General features: G+C 47.6%; 2 protein-coding genes across 2 annotated transcripts in view; one reads left to right on the top strand and one right to left on the bottom strand.

The window, feature by feature from the left end:
* Positions 1 to 17,216, top strand: part of Tusp (WD40 superfamily protein Tusp) — a 201,913-nt gene that overhangs the window by 41,009 nt on the left and 143,688 nt on the right. The window lies entirely within an intron of this gene.
* LOC135906418 (uncharacterized) lies at positions 291 to 12,638 on the bottom strand. Its single transcript, XM_065437801.2, has 6 exons — positions 11,545 to 12,638; positions 9,884 to 10,225; positions 6,716 to 6,907; positions 5,023 to 5,332; positions 3,715 to 4,068; positions 291 to 673 (listed from the first exon to the last, which is right to left on the bottom strand). The coding sequence occupies exons 1-6, from the start codon at positions 12,180 to 12,182 to the stop codon at positions 443 to 445; spliced, it is 2,067 nt and encodes a 688-aa protein (XP_065293873.2). The 5' UTR covers positions 12,183 to 12,638; the 3' UTR covers positions 291 to 442.

Here is a 17,216-nt window from a genome sequence, read left to right as displayed (position 1 = left end):
TCCTATAATTCTCTTCTCTGATTTTTCTTCCACCAATACTCTAATCGTATATTAAATTTCTCCAGTTAATCCTTCCACCTTCTTTGAATCCCAATGCTTTTAGGACGGGTGTAGCGTCGCGGTGTACTCTGGCGAGAACGATGCTACTCGCAAGGCAGGCATGCAGCCTTCGAGATCTCCGGTGAAGAGCAACGAGAAGCGCCGGAGATATCTGAGGCGATGTCTGCGGCTATCTACGAGCTGCGCGATTCTCTAAGGGGTTCATCTTCCATAGAACGGAAACAAGTGCGAGACATGGTCTAGGTGACTTTAGTTGTGCAATCGACAGTGTGCCCATGAACACATTCTCACGTTCCAAAAACAAGATACCGTGGCATAAATTCGTTGTAAAAGTTTTCTTGAATACCAGAGCGCAATAACGAAATTCCGAAACGTTTTGCCGTCAGAAAAAGAAGTCCCACCAAGACGATGGCTCGTCATCGTTGTAGTCTTTGCACCTACACATCTTGCGTGCAGTGTGCTGGGAAGGAACGCATTTGGCCTGGTAGTTATACTCGTCTAGCCTATCCAGGTCATCGACATGCAGATCCCAGGCGCTTGTTGCATTCGCGATCCAACCGTGCACGTCGAAGTAGGCGTTCGGCTCGGTGTGGAACGTGACACTGAATCGCACCTGAAGGGAGAGAGAAAGAGAGAGAGTCTGGTCATGTGGGACGCACATGAAAACATTGAAAACACATTCGGACACATTGGTTAGTCCGTGTTTTGTAATCAAACTAAATGAGGGCAGAAGTAAGTCACTGCTGGTGCACATTCGACTAATTCGGTCATTTAAGTGGGAACGACGATACATAAGTACGTCAGCTACGACGTCATTTCCGTTACGCGCATGTAGGTGGCGGCTTAGATTGACGAGAAGTATTTTTATTTCATTTTATGCCTTCTGGTAATGCGTATAATCCGTTAAGTAACAGTGAAGAAGTCCGGTGGTGCTGTAGGCACTTGGTGAAAAAAGGGTTAATTAGGAAGCAACATATGATATATAAGCAATTGATGGAGCTTTATTAGTTTCGTGACGGCACTGCGAAGTAACTAGTGCCAGTGTTATTCGACTATTTTATTGCATCATTTTTTACATTTTCTTCAATGATTCAATGTGTATCAGCTTTCGTAATCGAGAACTATATCCTGTAATTTACATGCTACTAGACCCATGGTTCTTCTCATACTTATGACACTGTAGTGAAAACCAAAGTTGGCGTCGATTTGTCACAGACGGTATCATGCAACTGCAAATATTTAAGAGTCTTTATAACTTGTTAATTTAGTTGTTAATACTATGTCAACCACATGGCGGGTCTACAGCGCATTCCCTGTGTTTGCTTCATTGTTCGTCACCACTCCATGGGAGTGCCGAGCAAAACTTAAAAATGTGCAGGCGTCCTTAAGCGATGCGTGTCCTTCGACGTCATAACGTTTGTTTGCTCTGTCTCGCGAGCCACATTATTTTGATTTGTTGTTTGCGTTTTTGTGCTGTGCCCAAAGTGAAATGATCCGTCAGTTATAGCTGCAGCTTTCCCACGGGCTTTAGTGTTTGCGTGATGGAGGTCTTAGCAAATTAACAAATTTCCTCGCCGCCGAAACCTGCGGCGCAGCCACCACGCAAGGCCTTGGCCAAGTTTAGTTTACTGTTTGTTATTCGATGTATACAAAGAACAGGCTTACATATTATATACATCAACGGGTCCCAGAGTGAAAAACTGCCAGGGGCAATCTACCTGGCAATCTCCGAGCGTAGATTTGTGGTCAAGTGCGACGGGAGTAATTGCCGGAGCTGTTGGGAGCCTAGCGACTGAGAGACTATGGGATATAGGTGATCAGTAGGAGCCGCTGGGGCCGCTACAGGTCATCGAATTCCGCGTGCAGACCAGGAGTGCCCAGGCTGCACGAGGCTGTACTAATGTATTCCCACCCCTTATGTAATACCCCTATCAAGGGGTCTCTAAGGTGATAAAATGAAGTGAAATGAGCCTTCGCTGCCCGCTCTACAGCATCATGCAGTCACTGCTCGCTATTATATAGGTATACGTGCAATATTGCGCTAGCTTTTCACATACTTAAAAAAATTCATTGTTTCCCTGCATCTCTTTAAAATGTGACAAAATTAAAGTACTGGAGTTCGACGCATAGGCCTGCCTGGCCGCCACCTGCAAACTTCTACAACGACAAATTGACAAGGCGCTGCCATAATTTATGTTTGAATTTTACGAACAAGCGGTAAGACATCTATACTCAGAAACGCTGAGTAGAGCGTTCGCACGTGCTGTTTTCACCAGCGCATGGAACGTATACAGAAAACACTTGTGATCGGGCCCGTACTTCTCTTGTGAACGCGTCCATCAGGCTGTTCTTCTCGCTGGCGCCATCTTGGTTTAAGCCTCAAGCAGACGGCAATGAACGTGACAGAAAGAAGCGACATGCACATGCGGCTAATCAGCTTCAAAGTAGCGCGGGTTATCAGAGCATGTGCTTATGCCCTCTTCTTTTCTAGCATTTTGTCCTTTCCTTGGCGTGTTGTGCGAAGAAATAGGTTACAACCACCAACTCATTGACATAAATGCACATTCTTAAAGAGACACTAAAGAGAAATATAATTTGACTTATATTTCTCAATTATCCTTCTCGAGAGAAACGAAGAAACTCTTTTGCAGTGGAAAGAGGTTTGGCAAGCCACAAAAGACGCAAGAAGGAAAGATTTGTGGCAACAATGCCTGGAAGTTTCCACGCAAGCTCATCGCACCGGCGTTTGAGCGGACCAAGTTAATATTGTGTCGAGTAAAGCCGGACTGTATACATCGTAATCTGAAGGATCCTAAGACTCAAATCTGCAAGTTTAGAGAACATTTACTTCGGCGCGATGACTTACATACGAGAAAAATGCTTCGGTGATCATGACGTCACAATGATGCATGCCGGCGCTCGGGGTTTAGGCGCGAAATTCAAGGAATGAAACTCAGATCTATATCTCGTCTTCCAGTAATCAACACAGAAGTAAGAACTCTCGTCGACCTGACAGCAGCTAGCATGAAATTAAAAAAAGGAAGCTAATTAAGTAAAGCAATGAAGGGGCTCGTTGGTGGACGTTCATGATTATATTGCGCTTAGTGTTACACTGACGATTTTAAGTGAAGGACAGGACGTGGACGTACTTGCGCTACGTACGTCCACGTCCTGTCCTTCACTTAAAATCGTCAGTGTAACACTAAGCGCAATATAATCAAGAAACTAATCAAATTAGTGCATGTTCATTGTGAGGTATCCTTCGCGTAGTGCTTCGAGTTGCCGATTGATTCAGCCTCGCCCAGCGATCTGCTAGCCTTCTGGTCAGGACGTATGATAAAGCGACCACCCCGGAAATGCGTTGGTGCCGGGTTCGTGCTCGTACCGGCACACATTTTTTTTCAACCACGAAGTTTTTCTTCGGAGAAAGATTTACGAGCTTCGCTTGTAGCTTTGTGCTACGATGGGGTCGATGGCAATTTTTCCCTGGTACGGACGTTCCTACACCTTGCCAGTTTACACAAAGCTGATTCGCAAAGGTGAATGTATTACAAACAAATTAACAAACATAGAGTTTGGGAAGAGTATCCATCAGTCGAGACGGATTGAACATTTCACTTAAGTGCGCGTTTAAACACGCCGATGCATGCTCACCTCTTGCCCGCCCTCCGTGCCATTGACCGTCGTGAGCCTGGCCTCTTCGACGCTGCTCAGGCGCCATTCGACGCATTTGCCGGGAAAGGACGAGTTAACCACGCCGTTGATGTAGGCCACGGTCGCCGCTACCAACCGGCTCACGTCTTCCGGCCGGGCGGGCGCGCTGTGCGAATCGACGCATGCGCAGAAGTCCGCTGGCACCGCCGCCTCGGCGCACGTCCTCTGGGGCGAGATCCCCCGGAACAGGCTGATGCCGCTGTCGGTGACCATCGGCTCGAAGCGTGGAAGCTCTGCGAGTGTCAGCAGGGTCGCGTGCACGTCGTACGCTGTGATCAGGCGCCGCTGGTTTACCTGCAATGCCGAGGAACGTTGGTGGAGGACTTCGTTTGGTGTTTGAAGGCCGTCCTAAAGCGCCGCGAAATTGTGACCACTTTTCATTGCCTCATGCGCTTGCCGGGCTAACTTCGTCACGTATGCCACCCCAGGGGGGCAGACAATCGAGAGTGACTATTAGTGGCCCTTGCTGTGGCATGATAGTGCATACTCTCTCCCTTTCTCCGTTGTCTGCTATGTGGCGAAGCGCCCTATACTGACTTCACACGGCGGTTGCGGAAGGTAAAGTGGCCGTGAGCAGATGCCGTGCGGCAGTTGAGCAACGAACGTTGTAGACAAGAACCGCGCTTGCCGGAAACCTCATGGAGCTCGTTTATGGCTTACTCTTGTTATACTCGTGTTCTTATTCTTGTCGTACGTTTTATGTTCTTGGCGGTGTTGGTGCGTCTATCTTTACATTGCGCGTATAGTAACGCCGTTGTGGTGGCTGAAATGAATTCCACCGGGTATGTTCGGCCATGGCTGGTCTGCGCGGACGCGGACCACGCTCCAAAGCGGCTGTGATTCAGTTTGATACGTGAGCACATGGGAACAAGTTTCAGCCGTTAGTACAAGGACGCCTTCGAGCAGTGTACAATGAACGCCGTGAAGCCCTTACGCATCACTCAGAAAATACGTCGCAAATACGTTTCGCATGGTTGTCGCCTGTTGAATGAGTAATAAAGGAATGGTGGAGAAATGCACCCGTAATCCCTGCTATACAATAAGCAGCTTTAGATTAGGGAGAGGCTGGTGTTGGTGTTGGTGCCCACTAGCGCTTGGGGCCACGGTGCTGCGCATGTGCAGAGCCTCAGGTAGGGGTTTGCGCATGCGCATTACCGTGGGCCCCAAGCGCCAGCGGGCCCCAACGCTCGCGTCCCCCTAATCTAATGCTCTCTTAATAGATGCACATAGACTGAGGTTTGGCTGGACCTGTAGGTGGACCGCGGCTTCTGGGTGCTGCCGGAGGAAGCGTTCCGGCAGCGCCAGAAAGAACGAGGGCATGTAGTCCTCTATGCGTCCGATCTCGGTACGCCGCGTTTCGCCGAAGCGCAGCCCGTGGTCGCTGATCACGAGCAGCGCGGTACGACGCAGCACTCCGCTCGATGACAGGTTTCTCAGCAGCGACTCGAGCGGGAGGTCCAGCCGGCCGGCGCCGTTGAAGTCGTCGTGCATTAAGTCGGTCAGCCACACGTAGGCGAACAGGAGCTGGCCGTCCAGCGAGAACAGGTCTTGGACGTACCTGAACGGCGAGCGAAGTTTTTTTCTCGGAGTCAACGGAGGTGCACGCAAACGTAGCGTATTCATGGCGTTCATTACTACAAAGTGCTAGTTTGTCCGCAAACATATTGCTCTTACAGAATACAGTCACCCGAGACGTTGACGTCACGATCCTCGTTGTTGTTGTTGTTTTTTATCTTTTGAAACGAGTGGACAGCTGCAGACCTTTTTTTTTTTTCATGAGCGCCATCATATGGCGTAGGCAGTGGCGGCGCCTATATGGACAGTCGGCATGCTGGCTTGAGTGAGCGCTCAGTGTTGTAGGCCAGGTATACGCTCCGCGTCAGTTCCCGGTGTTTCTCAAAGCGCAATACGTTAGACGGATAAACTGAGCCTCTGTACGCTCGCTCGACTCAGGGACACAAATAGAAATGTGAATTTCTGCTAGGTTGCGAAAAAGACGCACTAGATAAAAGCGTTCTGCAATTGTGAAGTCGGCCCCGAAAATTTAGGAGACACGGTATATACGGAAAACCCAGGCTGCCCCAAAGCCTGGGCCCATATCATCTAATTCAAAGTTTAAATCTGTAGTAGTCTTTGCGATGTACACGACAATACATTTAGAAGCGCCGTGCCTCAAACATAGCTGAAATTCACATTTGCCGCAGAACTTGTGTCTCGCAAGCTATTGTGGTCAGCTGTTCGATACTAGATCACGTTCCACGAATTTTTGAAAACTGATTCCTACCGTGGTTAGAACAGGTGGAAAAACTAAAGGCAGACGGAGAAGTTACTTAGGGCTTTGCCAGCTTAAGATTCCGCCTTCACCGGCGTTGCTGCAGGCCAGAGGAACTTGTTATTGGGCAAGTTGGCGTTTATGTGAACGGAACACGGTGCCATTGTCACGCCTAAGCGGGAATAATTTTATTCGAATGCAATAATTACGGAAATTACACTTTTGGGAATTGTAATGTCATTTTGTCTCTTTTATACAAGATTGTGCAAATTTTTTTTTTTGCTTATACTTCTAGCCCTCCGGCCTGGGCCAGGTGCCCCTTCAGTATATCCAAATAAATAAATAAATAAATAAATAAATAAATAAATAAATAAATAAATAAATAAATAAATAAAATTTATTTCCACTCTAGGACGTACACTAGGTCACACAGATTTGCGGGACACAGTTTCCATGACAAATTTCAATTGCTGCTCTGTTGAGGCTTCCCGTTTGTAGTTTAATGCATCATTATGGAAGTCGCAAAAACTACTACAGATTGAAGCACACACACACACGTGCGTGCACGCACACACACACAACATGCGTCTGGGATCAAAATTCGCTTGCCTCTCGAGTCAGTAATAATGCCACCGACTGTACCTCAACCAACCTGGTCGTCTCACATACCTCATAACAGAACACGTTGGTCTTGGGAACTGCTTCATGATGGCCCTAGGGTAGTAGTCTGTGGGCGCCTTTTTGAATCCGAACGGCGTGTGAAACGTGAAGAGGCCATAATCTGGAGATTCTTCCAGAAACAGCGTACGGAATCCTCTTTTGCGGTACACGGACATCAGATGCGGTAGAACGTCGTAGTGCCTGTCGGAAGTCGCGCCAGAGTTGATCGAGGGACACTGGTCTGTGAATGGTCTCGGACGTCTTGCTAAATGTTTGCAAATTTTAGAAAAATAGCGCTCGATTCATTATCGAACTGCGTTTCAAAACCGGAAAGGCTTGTATTTTAGAGGGAACACATATACATATATGCAGTGTACGCGAACGGAAACCGGCGCAAGTACAGTACAATACTTATGTGTGTTTATGAGTGAGGCATCACAGGCACACTTAAGGCCCGTTTATAGTCCGACGTTATCGGCGCGCGGGCGAGCGTCGTTCGCGGTCAGTCACGCTACGTCGGTTGCGCTGCGCCAGCCGAGATGCCATCCCCTCTATACTTCAACGCGCGCGCCGTAGGCTGCTATCTTCAGAGCATGCGCAGAAGGTTCGCCAAGTCGCGCGCCGTCCGCAAAAGCCGTCTGCGGAGTTGTGTTGGCGCCTTTTTCTTCGCGCGCAGTGCATTGTGGTGCGAGAGTTCCGCCGTCTTCGACGCGCGAATGGCTCCGGAGCCAAATCGGCGCCGGGCCCGCCGGGGCGCGTTGGAAGCCGCCGGTTACGTTAGCTGCGCCGGTGCGCCCGACTATAGAGGTGTCGTTTTCGCCGACGTGACGTAGCGTGCGCGCGCGCGCGCGCGCGCGTGCGTTACGTCGGACTATAAACGGCCCTTTACATTCGTAAGGAACACGAAAGACTAAAGGTGAGTGTTTCCTGCTCCCAAAAAGTTAACACAATCTTCCAAGTACTCACCTTTAATTCTCATTTTCTACAGGTGTATGGCCAGAGCTATTGTCTTTTGCGTCTCTTTATTTGTTCCAGACATGTGCTGCATCACACGGCTAACCACAATAGCAGTGTCTATGATTATGATATTATACTTTATGCGGGTGATTAGTTTTTTTTACGTTCTTGTCACTGTATGTCGCCCTATCATGTGGTCATATTCACTTAAGTACGTTTAGGAATTGTATACTTAACAGTCGCATACGAGCCTCATGCTGGCCCTGCCTTACCATCGCTGTTCGCACATTGCTTGCAACTACATCAATCAATCAATCAATCAATCAATCAATCAATCAATCAATCAATCAATCAATCAATCAATCAATCAATCAATCAATCAATCAATCAATCAATCAATCAATGTTTAGTACAGCGCTCAGAAACAATCAATTGGTCTTGGTATTGGAACACTTAGCATTAGCTGAGTTTGGGACTATATACAAGTTACTGAAAGCTAAAATGAAGACATTATTTAGTCACATAGAAAAGGGTAACTTCAGAGCGCGAACTGCTGCGACGCAAGCTAAGGCGCAAGAAAAAAACAGCAGTGCTGTCTTTTCTTGCGCCTTAGTTTGTGTCCCAGTAGGTCGCGCTCTGAATTAAACCCTGCTTCCATATCTCGCCCATTTATTTTTCCACTTTCGAAAAGGGATATCTATGTACAACATATGTTGCATGTTTTATATACTTTCCGTTAGTATACACTCGGAAGACAAGATTTGCTATAAGGTATCCTATAAATGTTGCACGGAACAAGACTAAAACAGTAAGAAAGGATATCCTACAGAACAAAAAATGTAGGCACAGAAGAAGACAAACGTGTAGCACGAACTGTAGATACCGTTTACTAATCAACCGTCATGGAACTCTACGCAACTTCGTTGTTGACGACAAATCCCGCAATACCTGTACGGCCTCCTGAACGTTTTAATCACTACTCGGTGGCGTCGACAGTACTAGAGTTACTGTATATGCTACTAAAAGTAGCACCTTTGTACATGCTACCTTTGGTAGCATATACAGCAACTCTAGACAGTACGGCATGTCAGCGTCTTATAGCGGCGAATAGCGGCACGAAGCGCGAGCGTCGTCTGCTGTATGCGCTATTCACTTCAGGAGAACTCCTGTCTTGAATGAACAAACAAAGGCCCTGGCAAAGTTCTTTGCACCTCCCTGCTTCCAAAATTTAAAAAAAAATCAAGAAACGACTCGGTATTAGGCACAACACGCGAATAAGATGTGTCGTCTGCGATACGCACTTCAATTTTCTGTCCTACTGCTGCGCTCACGTATGCACCTGAAAATTAAGATAAAAAAAAGGAAGGTTAGAATTTATCAGTGCGGCGTGAGACATTGTCACTAATACATGCGAACGATGGCGCATCACGGGTAACAAAAGTGCCTATGCACACCGAAAGGGAAGAGTGTAGCATGCAGTGATCACGGTATAGACCGGAATTTGCGGCTCTTCCAGGGGCAACCGTCTATTTCCGGGCATTGCGATAATTGGCGGAAATAAAAGAAAGCGCAACCGCGATAAGGCTGCTCGTCGCGGCTCTGTCGTGAGCTGCCCCTTTATCGAGCCCGCAGCCCTCCGCGGGCTACGCTGACATCTGTCGACGCGATTCGAGATTAAGTACGCTTGCTCTATAAACGGGTTCGCGACAGTACAAGATTCAGGACCCGCATCCGCAAAGACCTCTTATATAGGCTAGAATCGTTCGCGCGAGAAAAAAAAAAATTCAGCCAATACTCCTTCAGTACATAATATTAGCGAAGGCGTCCAGCCAATGGCAGAGCACTTACGAACAAAAACTTTGTTCTCTCGTGGTTGCTTTGCGCTCTATAGTGAGATGACACGCCCTGCTGTCTACATTCACGCGATGTCAAAAACAAAAAAAAAAGGAATAGGGAAGCTGTACATTGCTCTTTCTTGAACTATATAAGCCGCGTACAACTACTATATGAGCTATATACATAGTATGCACGTGACGTCGCATCCGCTGCTGTCGTCTGCTTCCGCTACCTGCCGCCATCTTGGGAAACCTTATCAATAGGCGCGCGCATAGGCCTATAGGTTCCCCAACGTGGCGCCGCCGTAAACCAGAAGTCGCGGAGTATCCTTGAATGACGTGCGTGCATACTATGCATAGGCGGCGAGATAAAACAGTTACGTACATCTTTCCGAACAGTCTGTCGATGACGTCCGACGAGAGGCCGGTCAGTAGAGGAAGCTGGTTGTGGAACGAAGCCAAGCCGACCTTGCTGTAGCCGACGAACTCGAACGCGTTCAGCTCGCGCGCCAGGTAGCGCCTCGTGAGGGGCATGTGCCTGAGCGTGGCGAGACGGGACACGGAGTCGATGCCCAGCACCAGCACGTTCAGCCTCTCCCTTCGAGCGCCCTCGTCGAGTCCCTGCGGGCCCCTCTTCTTCCGGGCCAGCAACGAGTGGCGGCTGAATATCGTTCCCGCACCGGTCCGGTCGCATCGCAGCAAAATGTACTCGCTTCCTCTCAGCGGCCTGCCGTTGAATGAATGAATGAATGAACGAATGAATGAATGACCCAGGCAGCGATCACAGTATAGGCGGCGAGATATATCATGCCCCTTCCAGGGGTCTTTAAGGACCAATAAATGATGATGAAATGATGAATGAATGAATGAATGAATGAATGAACGAATGTTTTGAAATATCTGCTTCGTCTGTTCTTCTCAGGAAAGTTAATTTCGGCATTTTCGAAACATTTGTCAGTGCTACGTGCTCCCATGACAAAAAGTGTCCGGAGCGGGGGCTTCACGATGAAGCCGATTTTTTTCTCCACCTTTGAGGGCAACTTGATATTGACGGCTGCACTCCAAAGTTGGCATTGCGAAGGTTCCGGTGCACTCGTATATTTCAGTCGGTGCGCCTGAATTACAAATTAATTTCGTTTCGTTGTTCTCGGCGAGCCTGGTGGTCTGTATACGTTTGCTATATATATATATATATATATATATATATATATATATATATATATATATATATATATATTCGTTGTTTTGATTGAGACGTGGGACTGGTAAGGCCCAGGGAAATAAAAGTGGACGAAAAAACAATTTGTCGCCAGTCTGTCATTGGGAGTGGGAGAGACGAACTTACACCCTCCGCAACTCCCGGTACGAAGTGGAACCTTTGAGCTACGCCGGTGGCTGTTCCCAGGTTCACACTCCTTAGAATGCTGGAATTACAGTATAGCATGCTTTTTCACCTAATCCATCTAATCTGCTAACTTCGCCCGTAATTGGAAGCAGTGGCGTGATAGCCATGGCGCAATATTATCTGCACTAAGCCTTGCGTTGTTTAGTTTCTTATCGGTTGGTGTGGACATACGTAGAGGCGCCTGAGAAATCTTCTGCCGAGAAAAAAGAAGGAAACAACTTCTAGTCGTCCTTGTTTGTTTAGGTGGCTCTCCCCATTTCGCGCTCAACAGTCTTTAGCACTGTTTAACACTTCATTTATAGTTCCAACCTTGATTAAAGCTAAGCTCTCTTTCTGCGCTGTCGTGGACTTTGCAAACCGTGGTTTTTGCTGCTGCTGCTGCCTTACCAAACAGCTCACTTTCAAAAATAAAAAAAATATATGTAAATAGGAGTATCAAGAAAAGGCCTAGAAACGATGCGACAGGTGCTTGAACTAACAAACGAGGTGCTAAGACATCAGTTGGTATTTCGCCGGCGTGTTACGTTTTTCGTTTTCATTTTTGCTTTTGCGTGTAGCCCAAGTTCTCCGTTGAACTCTAGGAAAATACGAGACAACTTCTGCATCTCAAAAAAAAAAAAATTGTACCGTACGCCCCTTACCTGCCGAACTGGACTGTTCTCCAAGGTCCAACTACCGTCGTGTTGTCCGGAACCGGGGAGCTCGTGTTCCTGAGTACCTCGGCGTAAAAGCAGGTGACGTCGGCGACCGTGGCGTTGTACCGGCTCACCAGGACCCGTTCGTTCAGCACGGGCGTCGTGCGATCCGGGAAGGTGACGAGGTATCCGCTCTCGTCGCACAGGTCCTCTCCGCCGGACTGGTTCCGGTAGCGCGCGCGAACGGTCCAGTGGAATGGGTCGTAGTCCGGCAACCTGCATCCGGGAGTGTCCAAGACGTAGCCCTTGTGGAAGAACAGCCTTGTCTTGGTGACGCGCTTGAGAAGGACGAGCTCCAGCTTCACGCTCAGCCACAGGAAGACGAGGGTGAAAACAACGTAAAGCACCTTCCGCGATCGGCACAAGCGTTGGCAAAGATGCATTGTAATTCGTTGCGCGCTTGCTGTTTTTTCTTCCCAGACAGCTGCCCGGTATCCGACGCTCGCCTTCCTACCCTTCATCTTCTTCTTCTTCTTGATATTCTGATGAAGTGGCGCATGCCACAGAGGGTAGCTGCGAACGAGTTGTGTAAAAGAAAAATATTCTTTTATGCACTTGCGGCCGATAAGAAAAAGAATTTTCATGCGAACCCTGCGGGAAAATACTCCTGATTTCTTAAATCATTATGTTCAAGGACGTAATGATTCACCGCGCGTGCTTTGCTTTGCTCCGTTCTAAGCTAAGCAACCACCGTTTTCAGTGCCGGCAAGTGTCACTCATTACGAAGCAAGAAAAAAAAAAAAGAAACCTCTACCTATCTTAAATTTCTTGCAGAGAATAAATTTATGTCTGTACAGGTTCGAGAGATTCATCGTACACTTTTCAAAATCTTGTTAGCATCAACAGCCCATGGTTCGAGCACGTAAAGCCACATCATCTATTTTTAGTTAACGTTGCATCGCTGCTCTGTTAGTGCAGTGTTCAACGCGGTCATCCTTCCTCTGTGCCGATGCGGAACGATGACAGCGTTGCTGTGCATGTCAGCGCGCTAAGCTTTTGTTTCAGCATGGCAAACGGTATTAGTCTATTGCGCCACCTGATCACAGAGGCCGTGCTATCGACGCAGTGGTGACATCTTCCGTCGGTACTGCCGCTTTATCAGCCATGGTAATGTCGGCAGCGTTGGTCAGCCGTGACGCCTGTATAAGACTGACCCATAGTCACTGAGCTTTGTCGGTAGGTTACGATAAACACGAAAACCGGACGTGGCAGCTCAGTGGCTATGGTGTTGGGCTGCCGAGCATGGAGGTCGCGGGATCGAATTCCGGAGGCGGCTTTTCTGTGGGGGCGAAAACACCCGTGTACTTAGATTTGGGTGCACGTGATCGAACTTCCGGAACCCCACGGAACCCCACGTGATCGAAATTTCCGGAGTCCTCCACTACAGCGTGCCTCATAACCAGAAGGTGGTTTTGGCACGTAAAACCACATAATTTAATTCTTGTAATAAACACGAAACACTGTGGTGGTTGCTAAAAAAAATTGATTGAAAGCGCGGATTTTTCTGTGCATGCTCCTATAGGTAGTGATGTCTGCATTTAAATAAATAGCGACGTTTCTGTGCGTTTTATTGCTTGTGTGTTGTCTGCTTCACGGCGTTAGAAAAAAAAAGGGTGCTCTTTATTAAGTGTGCAGAAGCAATATGGTACTGAGGTGTTCGTGAGATCATTGTATAAAGACACAGAAGGTTTATTTTCCATGCTCAGACAGTGACGTAATTTTTTTTTTAAGGGACGCATCAACGATACAAACCCCCAGTTATTATTTGTGCGCGCAGTTCCAGAGCTTGAACTCATATTATCGGACTGCTTCAGCTCATATTGCTAACACCATGCCGCCACCAATACGTGCAGAGAACCATCTGTAACCTTTGACGTGCAACGTGCTTCGCGTCTGACCCTTCGGTCACTTATTTGCTATACGTGTAGGCGTAAGCGAGATGGTTGACTCGGAAGGCACGAGTACAATGAATTGTGATATAAATGTGAGAACAGTAAACTCATATTTTGCTGAAAATATCAGTAAACTACGGGAAGTGTTTCAGAAGTTAGCGTATGACGATGAACTGTTGTTATTGATGGATGCCCTTGCCAAAATGAAAGTTTTGTAATCTCAACCGCAAGCTCCAAGCGCAGCGGTGGGAAAGTGAACATTGTCAGATGGTGGAAGCAGTGTGTATTGACGTATTTGTTGATTGTCTGGAAATAAAGAAAAAAAATACAATGATTGAGGTGAGGGCACGTCGTTCATCTAATGCCGTAGCTGCTTTCATTGGGTATTCGTTTTGAGCCCGACTGAAAGAATAAAGCTGTCGAGCTGTCGAGCTGTCGTTCGATTGCCACGTCGGTTGGTGAATACGCCCTTATTTTATCGTTTTCTTTGTTGTCCTTCTTTCGAAACGTTTTCTTTTTTCGAAGCGATCGATCAGAGAGAAGGGAGGATAATGCTTTCGGGCTGGCGTCGTACTGAAACTGCGCGGCTTCATTTTGTCCCGAAATTCTTCTCTCTCGCCCTGCGCGTCTTGAAATGAGACCTCTTTCTTTTGCGTGTGCGCCGAGACGGCCGGTCTTCATCGAAACTAATGACTTCGGCGGCCGCCCATTACAAGAGTTTCACTGAACGAAGCAATGATGTTGATGGCTTGAGGCGCCGCTCTATTTTTTGTCTCGATTCCTTTGTAGCGAAGCGATCCCCCGCCGAGCTGTAATAATTTATCAAGCCTGGCAAACATGTGTCTGCGCGCCACAGGCGGGGGGGGGGGGGGGACATGATTACTACGTAAGAAGCACTCGGACCATTCGAGCTACGACCCGGAGATGTGGCATGATTTACAATGGAGTATCAGCCGCAGTGTTCAGCGGTGGTGATTAATCGGCACGTGTAGTTTCCAAATACACCGGAGACGTCGTTAGAAAAAAAAAAAACGTTTTTTTTGTTTGATGATGAAAAAGTGATCTTTTGGTGTGATTACAGTCGAAAGACCACTGGTACAAAGTCTCGAATTAGGACCTACAGATTGCCAAATTTTTGAATAATTAGTTTCATTTATTCTATGAGAACGACCCCCCCCCCCCCTGATTAATTGCGGGGATTATGTCGGTTCTTTACTTAAGGAAACGCTAAGGAGCTGGAGTGAATTCTATGCAATCAAGCGTTACCTTTAAAGATTTCAATTACCTCATAAAGCGTGGTGCATATTAATTTTATGGCAGGGTGCGCTGCGAACAATGCGTGCTCCGTGACAAAAGCTGTATTCATTTCGTTCTTCTCAATAATGGCGTACGGTTTAATTTCTTCGTGGCTGTCTTTCTTATGGCAGTGTTAAAAGCTAATATGCGCGACTCTTTTCGCATCCTGCACGGGGGTACAGGCAATATAAGCGTTTCTACTACGGCAGAAGCGTTGAGGAAAACTATCCCTCGCAATCTAAAACGTTACTTCTTCGCTCATCGCTTCATCTAGACTCAAGGGATGGATGTTATGAGCGTTCCCTTTGGGACGGGGTGGGGGTTTGCGCCACCAAGCTTTTGTTATTTTATTGCCTAATGTCCTACCTATCTCCATTCCAGAAAGTGGATGGCAGCGCCTCCCATCGACGGAAGTGGTCACTTGCTCTTGCGTGACAGCCCGCGCCGATTCTCCAGAAGTGTAGTGTCTTCATTAGCCGAGGCGTGGCGCTGTGCTCGGCCGAACACAGCGCCACATTGGAAGCGACCACCTTCCAAAAGCGCTGGGATTCAACGCGAATGGACGCATTACCTGTTCAGCGGTCGAGATAGGCAAAATACGTTTAGAGTATTAATGAAAAGAAATCAGGAGAGAGACTTATAGGAAAATAGTCATTACGGGCATAGCTAACTGTACAACATAGACATATATGCCAGACTGCAAATCAATGTAGTAAAACCTGATTAGCTTAAGAAGGTTAGGCGACTATTTCTCGCCGTCTGGTTTCGAAGGGAACGTCGATAGAAACCATTATCATCGCAATCATCACGAATTGGCGAGAGAACTTCGAGCCGAAAATCGTTCGAGAATGCGGGTGGTGAGTAACATACTCGAAATAGCCGACGAAACTTCCCAACAACATTCTATCGCTGGCAGGCTGTGCAGAGGGTGGACGAACTGTTAGCGTCGCGAGCGTCCTATAGAGGCCACCACCATTTCCGGGAATTACCGCCGCTAAGTCCTGACGGAGTGGTTTTCTGAGCCCCGCACTATGGGCCCGGGACAATGGGGCCGCCTCCAAACGAGAGGGCGATTCTGTGGGCCGGGGCCAATCGTTCCAAGCTGGCCGCCGCCGACGACGACGACGGTAATCCGGATCCACATCGAATTTTAGCCGGCCAGCGGGGCCTCCCTCCCGGATACTTTCGCCGAATGGACAGGCAGAAATGTCCGATCGGGGCGCGCGCCTGCCGATAAACTCTGACATAACGTCAAGCTGGGTTCGGACTCGCGGATGGGGCCCTTAGCGCAGTTCATTAAGGCTTCAAATGTCGGCGCCGGAGTTGAGTTACTCACGCGATCGAGGTCATACGTATCTATTCAGACAGGTCGCCTGCTGCCGCTAAGGCGCTTTTAAGAAGGGCTGAAACCTTATTGCAGCGGTATCAAATGACGCAGAATTGATGATTCGCCTCTCTAAACTTTATTCGGGCTTCGAAAGACGCAGCGGATTGTCCCGGCTTTGGCTTACTGCAAGTTACAGATTGCAGCGTGTCCGAGACGAAAACAGGCGAAAACAAACGCCGGACCGGCGCTGACTTACGACTTGTCCTGAGTCTATGTATTTTCCTGTCTTCGTCCCAGTTGCGCTGCGTTCTATAACGAAGTGTGAACGAACTCGCTCAAATCAAGGTTTTTAATTTGAGTTGCTATTGCCTATGCGGTTTTATTTGGCATTCATCGATATTTCAGTGCACTACCGTTTTCGCATATACCTTCCGCATCGAAATGCGGCCGTCGGGTGGCTGGTACACGAACTCACAAACTCGAGCTCAACGAGTGGCAGCAAGTGTTCGTTCCCAAAAAGGAAAGGGACGATGAGGTGCCAGACCCCCAGGTAGGCGCCATATTCTTCGTTTATTCACCAACAGCTTGCAGAATACGGTCCACTGCTAAAGGGAATACCTAATATGTATTTGGTATACTAAACCAGCCGAATTAGGGCATTAAGATATGGCGACTATATCTTATATAGTCGCCATATCTTAATATCTTATCAATCTCTTAATATCAGCTTATCACTGATGATGTTTATCGCTTATGTCCTGTAAGCCTTCTGAATAGTCTCTGTATACAGATACTTTTCAGAAGGCTAATAGTACATAGAAGGCATCACGTGTTAGACTTACATCAAGTAGGCCGCTTTTTCAACACATTTCCATGCTCCAGGTAAAAAAAAGCGTATTCCGAATGAAGCAGAAAAGTAGGCGGGGAATAATAATGATTACAAGAAACCTGGCCTAATAATCGCGGTCATTCAGAAGCATTTTTGTTCCTTATTACACTTGCGAAACGCTGCCAGCATATTGAACTAAACTGGGCCTTCAATAGATGTTGGGCAATCTGCCACATTAGCCCTGAATCGAGAATAGATTCGGCGGCGAGCGAAT

Source organism: Dermacentor albipictus, chromosome 5 (genome assembly GCF_038994185.2).
Source record: "Dermacentor albipictus isolate Rhodes 1998 colony chromosome 5, USDA_Dalb.pri_finalv2, whole genome shotgun sequence".
Taxonomy (NCBI): Eukaryota; Metazoa; Arthropoda; class Arachnida; order Ixodida; family Ixodidae; genus Dermacentor; species Dermacentor albipictus.
The sequence above is the reverse complement of the archived record's forward strand: the minus strand, read 5'-3'. Positions and strand labels throughout refer to the sequence as shown.